The 17,488-nt window shown below is 40.6% G+C and overlaps 1 protein-coding gene across 1 annotated transcript in view; it reads right to left on the reverse strand.

Annotated features, from left to right (window-relative positions):
• Nucleotides 1–10,529: 10,529 nt before the first annotated feature.
• The window catches only part of plxnb2a.1 (plexin b2a, tandem duplicate 1), a 224,324-nt gene continuing 217,365 nt past the window's right edge, over nucleotides 10,530–17,488 (reverse strand). Inside the window, exons 39-43 of the mRNA XM_006780946.3 lie at nucleotides 15,343–15,490; nucleotides 14,459–14,523; nucleotides 13,938–14,013; nucleotides 12,822–12,896; nucleotides 10,530–12,070 (exon numbers count right to left, since the gene is read on the reverse strand). Of these exons, the coding sequence (XP_006781009.1) occupies nucleotides 11,966–12,070; nucleotides 12,822–12,896; nucleotides 13,938–14,013; nucleotides 14,459–14,523; nucleotides 15,343–15,490 (469 nt within the window). The 3' untranslated portion in view covers nucleotides 10,530–11,965. The remainder of the gene's footprint in view (nucleotides 12,071–12,821; nucleotides 12,897–13,937; nucleotides 14,014–14,458; nucleotides 14,524–15,342; nucleotides 15,491–17,488) is intronic.

The raw sequence follows: 17,488 nt of genomic DNA on the forward strand, positions 1-17,488 counted from the left end.
GTTGTTAGACTCAGTTGGTTTCTCTCAAAATGTAACAGAACCCACCCACCACTTTAATCACACTCTAGATCTTGTTTTAACATATGGCATAGAAACTGAACATTTAACAGTGTTTCCTGAAAACCCTCTCCTGTCTGATCATTTCTTGATAACATTTACATTTACAATAATTGATTACGCAGGAGTGGAGAGTGGACTTTATCAAAGTAGATGTCTTTCTGAAAGCGCTGTAACTAAGTTTAAGAATATAATCCAGCCACTGTTATCATCGTCAATGCCCTGTACCAACACAGAGCAGAGCAGCTATCTGAACGCTACCCCAACAGAGGTCGATTATCTTGTTAATAATTTCACCTCCTCACTACGTACGACTCTGGATACTGTAGCTCCAGTGAAAACTAAGGTCTCTAATCAGAAGTACCTGACCCCGTGGTATAATTCTCAAACACGTACCCTAAAGCAGATGACTCGTAATCTGGAGAGGAAATGGCGTGTCACACATTTAGAGGATCATCATTTAGCCTGGAGAAATAGTTTGTTGCTTTATAAGAAAGCCCTCCGCAAAGCCAGAACAGCTTACTACTCATCACTGATTGAAGAAAATAAGAACAACCCCAGGTTTCTCTTCAGCACTGTAGCCAGGCTGACAAAAAGTCAGAGCTCTTTTGAGCCAACCATCCCTTTAACGTTAACTAGTGATGACTTCATGAACTTCTTCACAAATAAAATTTTTATCATTAGAGAAAAAATTACCAATAATCATCCCACAGATGTAATATTATCTACAGCTACTCTTAGTACCATTGATGTTAAGTTAGACTCTTTTTCTCCAATTAATCTTTCTGAGTTAACTTCAATAATTACTTCCTCCAAACCATCAACGTGTCTTTTAGACCCCATTCCTACAAAACTGCTCAAAGAAGTCCTGCCATTGATTAATTCTTCGATCTTATATATGATCAACCTATCTCTAATAATCGGCTATGTACCACAGGCCTTCAAGGTGGCTGCAGTTAAACCTTTACTCAAAAAGCCATCTCTAGACCCAGCAGTCTTAGCTAATTATAGGCCAATCTCCAACCTTCCTTTCATATCAAAAATCCTTGAAAGAGTAGTTGTCAAACAGCTAACAGATCATCTGCAGAGGAATGGTTTATTTGAAGAGTTTCAGTCAGGTTTCAGAGTTCATCACAGCACAGAAACAGCTTTAGTGAAGGTTACAAATGATCTTCTTATGGCCTCTGACAGTGGACTCATCTCTGTGCTTGTCCTTCTTGACCTTAGTGCAGCATTCGATACTGTTGACCATAATATCCTATTAGAGCGATTAGAACATGCTGTAGGTATTACAGGTATTGCACTGCAGTGGTTTGTATCATATCTATCTAATAGACTCCAATTTGTGCATGTAAATGGAGAGTCCTCTTCACACACTGAGGTTAATTATGGAGTTCCACAGGGTTCAGTGCTAGGACCAATTCTGTTTACATTATACATGCTTCCCCTAGGCAGCATCATTAGAAGACAACGCATACATTTTCACTGCTATGCAGATGACACCCAGCTCTATCTGTCCATGAAGCCAGATAACACACACCAATTAGTTAAACTGCAGGAATGTCTTAAAGACATAAAGACTTGGATGGCCACTAACTTTCTGCTTCTTAACTCAGATAAAACTGAGGACATTGTACTCGGCGCTGAAAAGCTTAGAAATATGGTATCTAACCAGATTCTTACTCTGGATGGCATTACCTTGGCCTCCAGTAACACTGTGAGGAACCTTGGAGTCATTTTTGACCAGGATATGTCCTTCAACGCACATATTAAACAAATATGTAAGACTGCGTTCTTCCATTTGCGCAACATCTCTAAAATTAGAAATATCCTGTCTCAGAGTGACGCTGAAAAACTAGTTCATGCATTTATTACTTCCAGGCTGGACTACTGCAATTCATTATTATCAGGATGTCCAAAAAACTCACTGAAAAGCCTTCAGTTAATCCAAAATGCTGCAGCAAGAGTACTGACAGGGACTAGAAAGAGAGAGCATATTTCTCCTGTTTTGGCTTCCCTTCATTGGCTTCCTGTTAAATCCAGAATTGAATTCAAAATCCTGCTCCTCACATACAAGGTCTTAAATAATCAGGCCCCATCTTATCTTAATGACCTTGTAGTACCATATTACCCTATTAGAGCACTTCGCTCCCACTCTGCAGGCCTACTTGTTGTTCCTAGAGTATTTAAAAGTAGAATGGGAGGGAGAGCCTTCAGTTTTCAGGCCCCTCTTCTGTGGAACCAGCTTCCAGTTTGGATTCGGGAGACAGACACTATCTCTACTTTTAAGATTAGGCTTAAAACTTTCCTTTTTGCTAAAGCATATAGTTAGGGCTGGACCAGGTGACCCTGAATCCTCCCTTAGTTATGCTGCAATAGATGTAGGCTGCCGGGGGATTCCCATTATGCATTGAGTTTTTCCTTTCCAGTCACCTTTCTCACTCACTATGTGTTAACAGACCTCTCTGTATTGAATCGTATCTGTTATTAATCTCTGTCTCTCTTCCACAGCATGTCTTTTATCCTGTCTTCCTTCTCTCACCCCAACCGGTCGCAGCAGATGGCCGCCCCTCCCTGAGCCTGGTTCTGCCGGAGGTTTCTTCCTGTTAAAAGGGAGTTTTTCCTTCCCACTGTCGCCAAAGTGCTTGCTCATAGGGGGTCATATGATTGTTGGGCTTTTCTCTGTATCTATGAAGCGCCTTGAGGCGACATTTGTTGTGATTTGGTGCTATATAAATAAAATTGAATTGAATTGAATTGAATTGAATTTTATGGTTGTTCCACATTTAGGGGAAGATTGTTGTTTTGGTGCTGGCTGGAGGAACCATTTAGCAACAAAATGAGCAGAAAACATATTTCCTATGAGAAGCATGTGCATCATCTGTAATCATTAATAATGAGAAAAGTAAACCATGTTTGTTTTTCACCAACGTTCTTGAAATAGGAGCGTTAATCTCACGGGGACTACAGTGAACTGAGGAGGCACAACAGCAGCTGATCTGACAGGAGGATAGATGAGGAACAAGTACTGATAAATGTTTCTTTGCACTCTTTTTACTCTGTGTTTTATTTTTGAAGTGCAGACTTTCAACTTTACTGTTCAGGACCTGCAGACATTTAGAGGATTATGTATAAAAGTCTGTAATTCTTAAACACTTAAAGCTGAAATTCTGCACTGCACATCTTAATTAATCAAACCAAATTACTTATGGACCTGTGTACATGTGCACACATAGTCTGATGGATGAGTGAAGTTGAACTCATACCAAAGCGACACTATACCTTGTGCTGAGCATGATCCAGGATAAGTGATTTATTTGTCTCCATGAATTTGTGTTTGTTGTGGAAAAGCTGAATCTAGACGTTTAGAATTCATGGCGTTGCAGTGCAGTTCTCAGCTATGAACACAGAGGGGCAGTGATGTCACTTCTTTCATCAGTGGCTGATCTGTTCAGAGCAAGAGCCCCAAAAAGTGAGATTTGCTGCTGAGATTTCTTCGCTAACACACAAAAAAAGGTCAAAGCAGAGAAACAGGAATAAAGGAAAAAGGACAAATACTCAGGCTGCACAGGTGGCTGCTGAACACATCAGCTGGGAGCTCTGTGGGAAAACAATGGGAGTAGGTTAAGCGCAAGCTTGTGCTTTCCTTTTTTTTTTTTTTCTTCAAGAGTCCCACCAGGTTATCATGTGTTGAGTGTAGGAAAGCATGGTTTTCTTAAATTCCTGATTGCTCTAAATCTAAAAACCCATATTCACTAATAATTTCTACATCTGTGCAGGGAGTATGAACGTGGCAGAGCCCAGTGTCTGTAAGGAGTTTGATGGCAGATGTGCTTCCAATTCCTGTGAATTGCAAACAGGAGGCTCCTCTGAGTAAAGCTCGCCGTGTCTTCGCTTCAGGCTGTTGGAGGTGTGTGTTTGTCAGTTAAACACAGATTTCTGTTGAGAAACACGCAGACAGGCCTTCCTGTGATGCCTGAATAAATGAGGACAAAAGCTGATTAATCCTCTGAAGCTCTTTTGTCTCTCAATATGAATGAACATCATTGCAGCTGTCTCTCACAAATGCTGGTTTATATTCAGAAAACAGAAAAAAAATATATAGTTGTTCACAAAACTTCAGATTTCAAAACTTAAGTAGGACTCGTGTGTTTGCAGAGAATGGAAAGAAAATATCCAGCGGGCTTTAGATCTGAGAGTTTGACCTTGTTGAGGTCAGAGCGGCCCGACTGCTTCAAGCTCGTCACATCTCTGAATGCACAACGCGTTGAACCTCGAAGCTGACAGACTACAGCAGCACAAGAGCACACCAGGTGTCACTGTTAGCTAACAGGAAGCTGAAGCTACAACTCACACAGACTCATATTTGTGATTAAGTAGGACTCAGGATGCTAGAGGGAGTTTTAAGAGCCCTTTTGAGTTTTCAGGTGGAGTTGTGGGCTCCTCAGTTCTGCCTGTGGGTGGAGCCCTCCTGCTCAGGTTGCCCTCATGAATTCTTTCACCACAATGGTTTTGTGTCCCATCCCTCACTAACCTGCTCTGTGCCACTTCGGCTGGCGTAATGTGTTCAAAACCAGCCAATGACCTTTGGACTTGTGTACCTGTAGGGAGAAGGGCTTTCCTGAAACTCGCCACCCAAGCCTTAGTCGCTTACACCTCCAAGTAAGCTTGTTAGATCTGAAGATCTGTTGATCTGAAGCTTTTACTGCAAAACTCATGTCCACCTTGGTCTCAAAGTCTGAATGTTAAGAATTGAATGCTTTTCAATACATTTTTAACCCTGTAAAGCCTGAATTATGAAAGACTTCATAGGAAAGTCAACTTTCAAAAATTGTTTATTTAACCTTCTGACAACATCCAAAAAAGAAATTAAATATCAATTTGTATACCAGTTTTAATTTTTTAAATCACTTTTTCTACATGTGGCATTTTTGGTGCAATTGATTGCTGACAGTAGGATCTAGGAATGGCAGACACCCACGTTATAAACGTCAGTGATGAAGAACACACCACAGTGCACAAAAGTACATGTGCTTCATACAACAAATCAGACTACAAAACAACAAAACTAAAATAAAGGCATCTCTGAGCTTTAGATCTGAGAGTAAAAAATGAATGTTAATCGATGGATCGCTGTGGCCGGTCTGTTTTTGTCTGTCCTACCACACTTGAGAGTGGAAAAGGAAGGCTGAAGTCTCGCAGGTATCTGTCCCACCGTGAAATGGGAACGAAGCTCTGGCTCCAAAGATGCCTGGACGATCGTAATAACGACGATCTTTGGTTGGCTCGCCATCCAGTTAACTGGAATTGTGGAATCTCTGTTCTTCAATGGAGGCCTGCTTCGTTTTGTCTGTCAAACTGTTGTTTTACCAGATGGAAAAAAACCCTGACCTACAGACAGGTCACATGATCCATATGGTCACAGTTTCTCCATACACTGAGCATGTCATACACAGTCAGTGTAACCTTTATCTCAGTTCAACCAGCTAAGTGAACTTTAACCCCATCAACTTGAAGTGCTGACTTACAGTTCAAGATTTCAATCAATCAATATTTTATTTCTATGGCACATTTAAAAAGGATAGTGTCCATCAAAGTGCTTCACACAAGGTAGCAAAGCAGATTACAACAAAGGCAACAGTTATAGTTACAGTTACATAGCACAACTGCAGACCAGGTGGAAACTAATTTGCTTCAAAAGCTAGATGGAACAGGTGAGTTTTTAAGCGTGATTTAAACTATTGAATGGAATCTGACATGCGGACATCGATAGGAAGATTATTCCAGAGTTTGGGTGCGGCAATTGCAAAAGTCCCCTCCAGTCTTTTGTCAGGGCCTGTGTTGCACTAAGAGCAGTTGGTTAGAGGATCTGAGTGCTCTCTTGGGGCTATACACGTCGACAAGTTCTGTTAGGTAACTGGGCGCCAGGTTATTTAAAATTTTAAAAGTATACAAAACGATACGGTATTTAACAGGAAAGTAACAAACAGGTTGGTCTAGTTGCCATAATTAGTGTAACACAGTGGAATGAGTGTTGAACAAAATGTGTATTAGTGATGTCCTCAACTTGGAAGATCTCAAAGGCATTCCAAGAGGCATTTAACCAATTTTTCATGAAGGATCAGAGGGTGTTAACAGAAGGTCCAAACAACATCTTCTAGGTATGTGAAACACTAAAACACTTTTAAAGTCAAAGATTGTATGTTGATTGTTCGTGTGATGGCACACTATGACAAAATGAAACACAACAACAACTTTCCTTATGTATAAATCTTTTATTGGATATTTGGACTGCCTAGATCTGGATTTTTCTGCCCACTTCTCCACTTCCTAAGAAGAGTCACCGATTTGGGCTTCAGTCCAGTCCAGACCAGTTGTGGTTACTGGTAGTGCTGTTACTGTCCATTTCAATGGTTTTAAACTTGGTCCAGTTCTTCCAAACCAACTGTTTCCAACAACAATGGTACAAGGACAAACAATGGCAGCGCTGATGTACAAAGAAAAGGCTGTCGGCAAAAGCATCAGTACCAGTGGGCGGTTTTCTTTAACATCTAGAAACTCTCAAAACTGTTCACGTGTTCTTCGTAAAACGTAAATTTTTCAAATACACTTTAGTTGTACATCATTTCAAACACAAAACACTAAACCTCAAATAACAGACGAATAAACTGACTTCACATCCCTGTGCATTCCAACATTTTCTGCACCTTTACCCTGAAAGCCACTTCATTAAACCACAAACATCACACATTCACATCAAACTTCTGCACAGACCAGAAGAACTGCATGGCCCAAAGAACAGCAGTTTACTGTGGGTGACATTTAACTCAGGTTGAATGAATATATGTTAACATATGTAGTCTTCATGGAACTAAATGTTGGGTGAACCAACCTTCGCCCCTGCACATTTGTGGCAGAGGAAAGTTTAAAAATGTGTTGATAAAGAAAAATTCAACAGTATATTTTTTTCTTCTGCTTTTCCTTTTAAAAATTGCCAGACCTTTGGGAGATGAAGAGCAATATGGTTGCCATAGTTTGATGATTTGTGGCTCAGGCACACTGGAGGACAGAAAATTGAACAGCAACCTTGCAACTAGGAAAAAAAGTGGTGGTTGGCCGATGATTGAATATATTTTTTATTTATTATTTTGCTGTCAGAGACACTCCTCCAAGCAGCCATTTCAAATGCAACGTGATTGCAAGTTCATTGCACACAGTTTAAATAATTTTGGTGGCACTGCGGTCTCTGAGCACTCTAGAGTGACCGTAGCATTAAATTTGTGTTGTGTGCAAACTTTAAAAACTCTTATTTATTAGAGCTTTTGTTCCCCCCACCCCCCACTGTGATCTTGCGGTTATTAAACCCGCTATAAACATGAACATCCTTCTAGACACCTTTTCTTTTTGGCTTTTACTTTCTCTTCCAGTCTTTAAGGCACTCACTGGTGGCAAAAAGAAGGCAGAAACAAGCAAGAGTTGGTGAAAGATAGGAGACAGTGAATCCCGATTATAATGAGGTCTTATCATATAAATGTAAATTGAGCACAGGGTTAGTTCAGAAAAGCCATAAACCCAAGCCAGCTCTGCGGCACATCCAGTTGGCTTGTCTTTCATATGCCAGTTTTTTAAGCTGCTGTAAGGTCCCAGAATGGGCAGGAGGCAGAAATTACTGCACTGGTTGTATTGCTCCACAGATTAAAGTTGCAGTTTGCGAGGCTTAAAACACAAGAAATAAACATCACCTGAAAGACGACCACACAACTTACAAACTGCACATTAAATCTTTGATAATAAGTCGAGCTCTCATCTCAAGATCATCGTCTGAGTTCAGGAAGAAAAGAATAATGCAAATGTATCATGATTTTGTGTTGGCAATGAATAATGTGCAGCAAAAGAAAAAATGAGTTCATTTAAACTTCTGTGGTGTAACAGCACTTTTTTGATTTACGCAAACATATGAACAAACAGTGAATGGGAATATGCCGTTTTTGTTCCTCTTATTTCACAGCTGACACGTTTCCTCACTGCCCTGCAAACTATTTTTGAAAATACTGAATCTTTTACGGAGTTGTTAGCATGTATATTCCTGCACTACTGGGATTGTACAACTTTGCAGACTCAAAGTAGAGCATGAAGGTCAGAGAATATGGAAGATTTAAAATGCTTAGACAAAAAACACTCCAAAGTGTTTTGTTTTTGACTGAAGGTGGGCTGCTCCATCATTTCCCAAGCGGTCACCATAGTGGATGGATCCATGTTTGAGCTGGCACAGATTTTAATATCTGATCACATGTTTATTTTAGCATTAAATTAAATGTTTTTGTTATTGTTAATTATTTTTGAATACTTTAGATGCAAAAGCCTCTAAGCACCAGAATGCTATGAAGCTACTATTGTGTAGTTGTCCTTTCAAACCTACACTGAACACAGTGTGTTGGCAAAAATCGACACCCCACTTTGGCAGAAAAAGTCCACATGTCCACAGCACCACCAATGAGAAGATGCAAATCAGGTCATGTGACTTTCCAACAGGACATTTCTTAGTTTGTTCAGGCCAACTTCACGCACTTTTACATGCATGTCTCAAATTACTTGACATGCGGGATGTAGGAGTTTGCCCAACAGGTCTATTGCTGTGTCCCAATTCAGGGTCTGCACGCTTGAAGTACGCATTTCAAGTGCGATTACGTCACCGCCACGCGACGACGGCTATCCCAATTCGAAGTGTACTTCAAATGCATACTCCAAAGGCGCCGTCGATTTCCCCAAATATCAAGCGTGGTCCGGTGCACGCTTCGTGGTCCCATATATCCCACAATTCATAGCGCGGCGGTGGGTGTGGATAATTTTGCCGCAAAATACGGCAGAAGGGAGCGGCCAAGAGTGAACTGTCAAAAGTAAGTACTGAACATGACGTCACTTAATTATGTGCGAATGTTTAATAATGAAGAACATTAAAACATTGCTGTTGGCCACATGTTGGCAAAGTTGTGTGACATTAGTGATGTTTGTACTTACAGCGTTAACTTGGTTTTAAAGTATATATATATATATATATATATATATCATAATAATCTGACAATAATATAATATTGGCCATATTATATTTACATTACCACAGTGAGATGATTTTAGTCTCATGAACAACATTAGCTAATTGTTATTTACTAACTAATCTTGAAATGACTGTTCAGTACAGAAATGAAGCCCAACAATCATGTTTTACAGTCCCGTGGCCTCAGCCTCAGATACTCAACTAATCAAAGTGATGTCATGACAAAACATTTTTCTCCTTCATTTCTGTCAAACAATGCTGTATGTAACGTTTCGCGCGGTTAGTATCATGGTTGCTAGGCAACCTGAACAGCTCAACGAAGGGCTAGACCGTCCCATTTCACAAGCCTCTCACTTCCGCACTTCTGGTACTTATAGTACGCGCCGTACGTAGTACGCGTAGTGCGCGTACTTCAAGCGTGCAGACCCTAAATTGGGACACAGCCTATGTGTTTGTGGACTTTGAAAAAGCATTCGACAGCACTCGTGGGAGTGTCCTGTAGGGTCCTGAGGGTTATCAGGTCCATGTAAAACTGAAAAAGTTCTTAATATTGATTAATTTTTTATACATCATTATTTGACAGGAATTTCATATTAATCTTTATTCTGAACAAAGTGTAGTGTATCTGTGTAGGTTCTCAGTTCTCAGTAACATTTTTTGTTTTACCAGCCTTAGTTGTTGTTCTTTTAGTTGTTTTTACTGTCTTACTGTGTGTGTGTGTGTGTGTGTGTGTGTGGGGGGGGGGGGGGGGGGGGGGGCGTGGTCTGCAGCGCAGCCGCGGGGGAGGCAGATGCACAAGAGCGGCATCCACAATCACGCCTCGCCGGTTTAAAACAGATGAACGGCCTGTTGTTGTTGGTGTGTGTTTGACTGGCGGCTGAAAAGATACAGCAACCAGTAATAAAGTATGCTGAAAGGTGTTGATGTGGTCAGGTCTATTTAGATTTTTGCATATCACTTTTCTTATCTTAAATTACATGTTATGGATTTTTTCCAGCTTCATCTTTAATGATTATTTTAAACGTTTCCTATTTTTTGTCCCAAGACGTGGAAAAAAATGGCACAGTTGATCCAACTTTCATATTTACGAATAAGCCATTGCATTGCACTGATAAAACATTTAAAGCAAAACATATCAGGCAGAGGTTTGTGGACCTGAAGTTTTCAAGTTTAGTTTATTTGTTTAAGAGATAACTGATAGTGCTTACATTTATTAAACACATTTTTTTTTAAAGTGTTTCTTGGGTTTGTATGCTTTTTAAATCTTCCATACAACAAGGATGAAGGTGACAGACTGTTCAGAGGCACTTAGATTTTTAAAATCCATGTGCTGCTGGGTCTCATTGAACTGATTCCATGCATTATCCTTTACTCATCCTTTAACTCTGATAACAATATTGATGCATAATCCAAAAAATAGAGGCCATAACAAGCAGATTTATTTCATTTTAACACTTTACCACCTTAAATTTGAAGCCTTTTTCAAAGATCCTGTGATACCCTGTCTTCAGAAAACATGAAAGTAAGCAGACCTGCATGTGGACTTGAACAGAAAAATGGAAAACAAAAGCAGTTATTTTTGCAAGGGGTACGGCAAAAGAAGCGAAACTGTACAGATTATAAAAGCAAAAATCACGCACAAACATAACAATTTTGGCTGTTCACATGATTAGGCTGTTGTGATTCTTTTTGATTATTTTTTTTTGTTGTTGCAGTAAATAAAAAAAGCCGCATAGCTAAAAACAAACAAACAAAAAACAAATAAAAAAACCCCACTTTTACACACACCCTCACAGACAGTTTGCAAAAGAATAAAACTAAATGGTACCATGTCAGTCCATTAAAAAGAAACATTTCATGTTGGATATGCAAAGCCTCTGCCTAAAGCCTGCACACAAACAAACAAACCTAAACAAACTAAATGAAATTATTCAGCTGTGAGTCACAAGCACAGTATCATCAGCATAGAAACACATACTGCTGCTAACTGTAGAGAAAAAACTACATTTGGCCACGATACAAGGGGAAAAAACCTGCTGCTTTCTGGGTTTATATAACTCCTCGTACCCCGAATTCACTGTCCTTTGTTCCTCCATTGAGACCCCTGATTGGTCAGTGGTGTGTACCGTAGAGGTTTCCCCATTTTATTCAAACTTAATCTTGTATACTTTAGGATGAAATTCACCCCACATCCACAGTTTCCAGACTTCAGAAAGTGGTCAGAAAAGGTGCCCAGAGCAGCTGCGCTTCCGAAAAAGAGCAGAGTACCAAAAAGGACATATTTGGGAATGCCTCATTTCCATACTCATTCTTCAAAAAAAATCCCAAAATCTGAAGCCTTCATTTCTTGTGCGGCACGTTTTTCCTTCAGTCCTTACATGATGAAATTAAAATTTGTGGCACATTGAAGCCAAATACAGAAACAACAAGGTCCGAGGAGTACACCAACGTACATCCCAGCTACAATTAAAAAAATAACTCTGATTTCACACAACTTTCATCTGTAATTACATCGCGCCATTTTGCATCTCTCCTCGCAATTTTTTTTGAGATGCCAAGCAGAAGTACGCCATGTAGGTGTAGTAGATATCAACACTTTAGTTTCCACCACCCCGGGTGTACGTTAACACTTTCCTCACCCCTCCAGACGTCCCATAACTCCTCCCCCTTTAGTCCTTCCTTTGGATCCACCGACCAATCGCCTCACCCCTGCCAATTACTTCAGTCATTACATGATTAAACATTCAGTAGAGTCCGTGAGCTCGCCATCCTTTGAGTCCTTGTGTTGAAAACAAAATCCTGTATTTTAGCATCCATAAGCTCCTCCCCCCGAACCCTCCTCGAGGTCTGGCGTCAAAGGTCGGTGACCTTATTCTCTAGGGCGGCAGCGACCTGTTGAAGGCGAAGGGTGAGCTGTTTGTTCTGGGCTGCTGGGTCCTCGTCCAGCGACTGGATTATCTGAAAGAAAAAAAAATTAAAACTGAAGCATATTTACGTCAATATGTGTAAAAGGTTTTATAGTTGATACAAAAAAATCCTCTGAGTAACTATAACCAGACGGAAAATCATTCTTGTGCCGCCATCTAGTGGCTGTTTTATCCCAGCATTAAAAAAAAATGCAACGCTATATTAGAGGCAAATATATTTACTGGTTTACACCTAAACTTAAAATTGAAAGCACTCTATGGCACTCTCTCTTAAATCAACTTGAAAATGCATCATCATGATTGTCGTTCCCACAATCATTCTTTAAGTTACTGGTTGGGAAAAAAAAGTAAGTTGGTGCAAGTTGGATCAAATCTAATCAAAAGTACAAGTTAATATCTCCCATTAGGTGAATCATTGTGTTTAATTAAGATGGAATCTTTTTTATGTTGTGTATGGAAAAGCAAAGCCTTTGCTTAAAGCCTCTGCTCAAAGGTAATCGAACAGAAAAAAACAATATTTGGCAAATGTGAGAGAAAAATCTGTTGCTTTTTAGGCTTATTAAACTTAATGCATCTTGATCACTCACTGAAGTTTTACCAACACTGGAAAAGTTTATTATGAAAATTGTCGATATCAGTCCAGTGAAATAATAATCTGGATTTCTGTGCAACTTATTTTAAGCTTAAATAACAATGATAACAGCTCTCTTCCCCCTTGTAGCTCATGGATTCAGCACACACAACAGCACAAAGGTAGATAAATTGAAAACAGCAGCTCTCACCACATCGTAGTACTTGCTGGCGAACTGGTACAGTTGATTTAAGGCCACCTGGGTGTTCAGCTTGTCTGTGTGTTGCTACAAAGGAGAGAGTATGAGCACAGTTCAGACAGGTGCTGCATCTACTTTCAAGTCTTAAGAAACATTTTTGAAGCTTTGCACACTTTTGATACTCAGAGGTTAATTCAAATAAAAATAAATGGATCCAAATATCTAAGTCTTAACTGGATGGAGCTGCTCAGGATTCAACCCGTGTTCTTTAGTGTAGTTTAGCAACTAGTTAAAATTGACTTGCTGCATTTTATATTCCATACTGATGCTCTACACCGAAAGCCACTTCATTAGGTACACCTGTTCAACTGCTCATTAAGGCAAGTATCTAAATCAGCCAATCACATGGGAGTATCTCAGAGCCTGTAGGGATGTGGATGTGGTCAAGATGACCTGCTGAAGTTCAAGCTGCTTATCAGAATGAGGAAGGTGATTGAAGTGACTTTGAACATAGCCAGAAGAGTCTGAATATTTCAGAAATTAATGATCTGATAGGATTTTGTCACACAATCATCTCTAGAGTTCACAGAAAAATAGTCAGAAAAAGAGAAAATGTCCAGGAAGCGGCAGTTCTCTTAGACAAAAATGCCCGTTGAGGTCAGAGGAGAATCACCAGAAGCCTTCCAGCTGATAGGAAGACAACAGTGACTCAAACAACCACTCGTTACAACCACAGTGTGCAGAAAAGCATCTCTTAATGGTGAACATGTTAATTCTTAAAGCAGATGGGCTACAGCAGCAGAAGACTACACTGGGTGGTGCCGCTCCTCTCGGTAAAGAACAGGAAGCTGAAGCAGCCGACAAATCTGCGGCGGCTGTGCGATGCCATTGTGTCAATGTAGATGAGTATCTCTGAGGACTGTTTGCAGCACCTTGTCAAATCTGTGCCACGAAGAATTAATGCAGATCGAAGGCAAATAGAAGATTCAACCCAGGACTGTCAAGGTATACTGTATAATCTTGTATAATCTTCACCTGTTAGTTAGTTACTATAAGTAGTAACTACTTGCACATGCACTGCAGAGGGATGAAACATGCAACAAAGCACAAACAGAGGTTGGTTCATACCCTGGACACCTCAGCGAGGTGCGTGTTCATGTCCTGGTCACTGACTGGAACCATCTGCCTGATGCCCCTGTAGTAACTGTGGAAAGAGACACAGTCAAAACAAACTATCAGGTGGTTTCTGTGAGTTCATTCAGGAAGAATCACGCAGTGGATCATCAGGCGGCTGTCCAGATTAACCGTTGAGGGTAATTGAACCCCGTAAAACATCACCTTCAGGATGTTTTACGGGGTTCAAGTGTTAGTCCACTTTTCAAACAGCCTCCAAGCTCAGCAGCTGTGATTTCACCAAATATTAGAAAATACAAGAGGACTGAAGCAAACATCTGTCAAACCACACCGACAAGAGCATCAGTACAAAAGAAATGGTTAGTGATGCATGAAAAGACCTTTGAGAGCTCACATTTTCACAGAATACATTCAAACACGCTGCCATTTTTTAAATTTCACTCTGCTGTTCAGCCAAAACACCATTTCATATACACACGTTTCCTCTCTGAAGATATTTAGAGGTTTAAACTTACTCGTCGACCATCTTCTTGTACGTGGAAATCTCTTTTGCATAGAGTAGCTTGTTGCTGGGAGACTCCTGCAGCCAGAGAGAGAGAAAATAGATGAGCATGTTTGTATGAACACAACAAAAAAAAAAGAAGGTAAATCTGCCTCCTCGTCATCAAAAAGTGTGAAAATGTAGCTGTCAGTTCAAGAAAAACACTCAAATAACAGAAGATTTCCCTCTACCTCTCAAAACGTTCTTGTCACAATGTCAGTGTGCACAGAAAGCAGGTTTTTGTAAATACCAATCAAAAACTACGCTGCACTTAAAATGCCACCTCTGGCTGTAAACACAGAAGTCCCGCCCACCCACAGTTCAAATCTTATGTTAACGAGGGGCAGCCAATCAGAAGAAAGCTAGTTAAAACAGAAAGTGGCTTTAAAAGTCTAAACAGTCTTTACTGCGATTACAAGAAAAACGTCCACAGGAGGGCGGCAGAGAGCTGACAGCCTGTAGTGTGACTTTCACTTCAGCGTCCTCTCTGTTGTTGATTTGACAACCATAAATTGCCTGAAAGAATCTCTGGTTGCTTCAGCAATCACAGAAATCCACCGAGCTGTCAGGGTGCATAACCAAATATCTACTTTAACACATTTTAAATGACGGCAAAAAGTGGACATCATCTGACTCTCTGGGGCTCTGAGGTTCTTCTCTTGTGTCCAAAACAGAAATTCACTGAGCTGATAAATAAATGGATCACATATTTGGTTTAAAATAGCAGGAAATTGCTGAAATCACAGAAATTGCAGCGGGTAGTTGTGGTTGTAATCGAAAAATGGCCCAGATCGCTTCTCTCTCAGTGACATTCACAGGGTTACAAACATGGCGCTCTTTGAACGGATTGATGCTCACTCGGCTCAGCTTGTGCTCCGTCTTGGTGCAGGCGTCCATGAAGGTCTGTGCGATGACGTGCAGCGAAGCGTCCACCACCTCCGTCACGTGGACGTCGAAGATGAAGTGAGGGTTCCTCAGGATGTTCACCCAGAACCGCATAGGCAGGCTGAGGACACACAAAGACATCTGCTGCTTAAAGTCACGACTCTGGAATATTTTTTTTATTTGGTGTTGATCTGTTCGTGGCAATCATGTTTCATTTCGGTCGTTTTGGATGTCAGTACTGTAATTTTGTTCGTCTTTAGTTTTGGATGTCTATTGCCATTTTGTGTCTCTTTTTAAGAATTTTGTGGTCAGTTTATTTGTCTTTAAGTTGGTTTTGACCAGTTCGTAGATGATACAAGTCTTATTTGGGTATTTTTGTGTCTCTTTGTGGTCCTTTGGTCCTCTGTTTTCTTGAGTCATTCTGGATGTGTTTGTGGTTAGTATGTGTTTTACTTTGGTTATTTTGGATTTCATGAAGGTAATTTTACTTTACATCGTTTTGGATCTCTGGAACCAATTCATGTTTCATTTAATACGTTAGTTTCTCTCTGTGTTTATCTTCAAACTTTTGTGTTTAATTTTAGTCATTTTGCATCTTTTTGTGGCCGTTCTTTATCTTTAAAGTCAGCATTTGGTTCCATTTTTGTGGTTTTTGCCACATTAATATTTTTCTTCTTTTCGAGACCAATTTGCATCTCATTTTTGTTGGGTCATGGTTCTTTCCAGCTCTTTCCGGATCACTTTGTAAGTCCATTCAGCAATAGCTGACCAAAAAACAAGAATTTTGTTTTTGTGATAAACCAAAAAATAAAGTTTGAGTACGAGCTGAAAATGTGAAGCGATGGATCCGAAAGCTCGGCAGGTGGAGCAATGCTTACTAGGGATGGGTATCGTTTAGGTTTTATCTGATACCAGTACCAAACCGGTACTTTTGAAACGGTGCCGGTGCTTAAACGGTGCTCGAGCCGGTGCTTAAAGAATGGGGAACACAAACTTTGTCCAAAAACCTCTCATGTTTAGCTGTTTCCCTCTTTTTCTTCGGTCATTTTAGCCTTTTTGACCAGGGTGAAGGGAGTATCTGCCATCAAACAAGAAGACAGCCGCATGTAACTACAACAGTGTTTGCTAATTCACCTTACATGCATTAATTTAATAACGTGGTTAGCCTACTCAACGTGAATTACACACGAACAGCATTAAGCTACTCACGCAGAGAAGAACGGCTGCTGCTGCCATCATCATCCGTCATCATTTCTGCTACACTGGCAGGGCTAGGGGCCTGGACTGTACTCCTCGGGTTCTTGGGGGATGTCTCAAACTCCGGGTCCGATAACAGGCACCACACCCGCAGTAGATATGCACGGTGTGAGGTCTCGCAGCAAGCTATCAAATACGGTGCATTCCTCGGCTTTTAACAAAATGCCATACGTCGCCAGATGTTTCATCAGATTCGAGGTGTTACCTCCTTTGCACAGTATCAGCTTAAAGCACTTGTTGCAGGCTGCTGAGTTTGCATCTTTTGCTGTGAAGTACAGCCATACTTTTGACCGCTTCGCCTTGGGCATTTTTAATCTGTAGCTCTGCTCTAAAAGAACGTACGTACCTGGGCCCGCCTACTACGCTTGCAAAGGTAAAATGATTGGCTAGAATTCAAAGTGTGTGACATGTCAGGGGAAAAAAAGCACCGAAATGTGCACTGCTTTTCGGTCTGGTTACTACCGTTTATGTCAGAACCGGTGCGATACTGGTACCCATCCCTAATGCTTACTGTAGTAGATGCTCAGTTTCAGACTTCAGGATGTAGCCGACGCTCCATTTCCCTTTACTCCTCCTTCTCTCCTTTCATCCCCCCACCCTCACTGCCTCCCCAGACCATAACCCCCATCAATAATTCACCAGAACTGATAAATATTTCATTTACCAACTTGTTCAGATGTGTGTGTATGTGTGCCTCTGATGATTGACAGGCTTAGCTCAAGGCCAGTTTGAAAACAGAGAAGTTTGGACTTAAAAAAAAAGAGAGGAAGAAAAAAAACAGCAATCTCCCCATCTCTCTCAGTTTCTCTATCCTTCTCCGTTGTCTCTGCTCCGTCATCGTTTATCCGCCCTGATAACAGCC

Source organism: Neolamprologus brichardi, chromosome 17, assembly GCF_056152115.1.
Source record: "Neolamprologus brichardi isolate AB-2024 chromosome 17, ASM5615211v1, whole genome shotgun sequence".
NCBI classification, from domain to species: Eukaryota; Metazoa; Chordata; class Actinopteri; order Cichliformes; family Cichlidae; genus Neolamprologus; species Neolamprologus brichardi.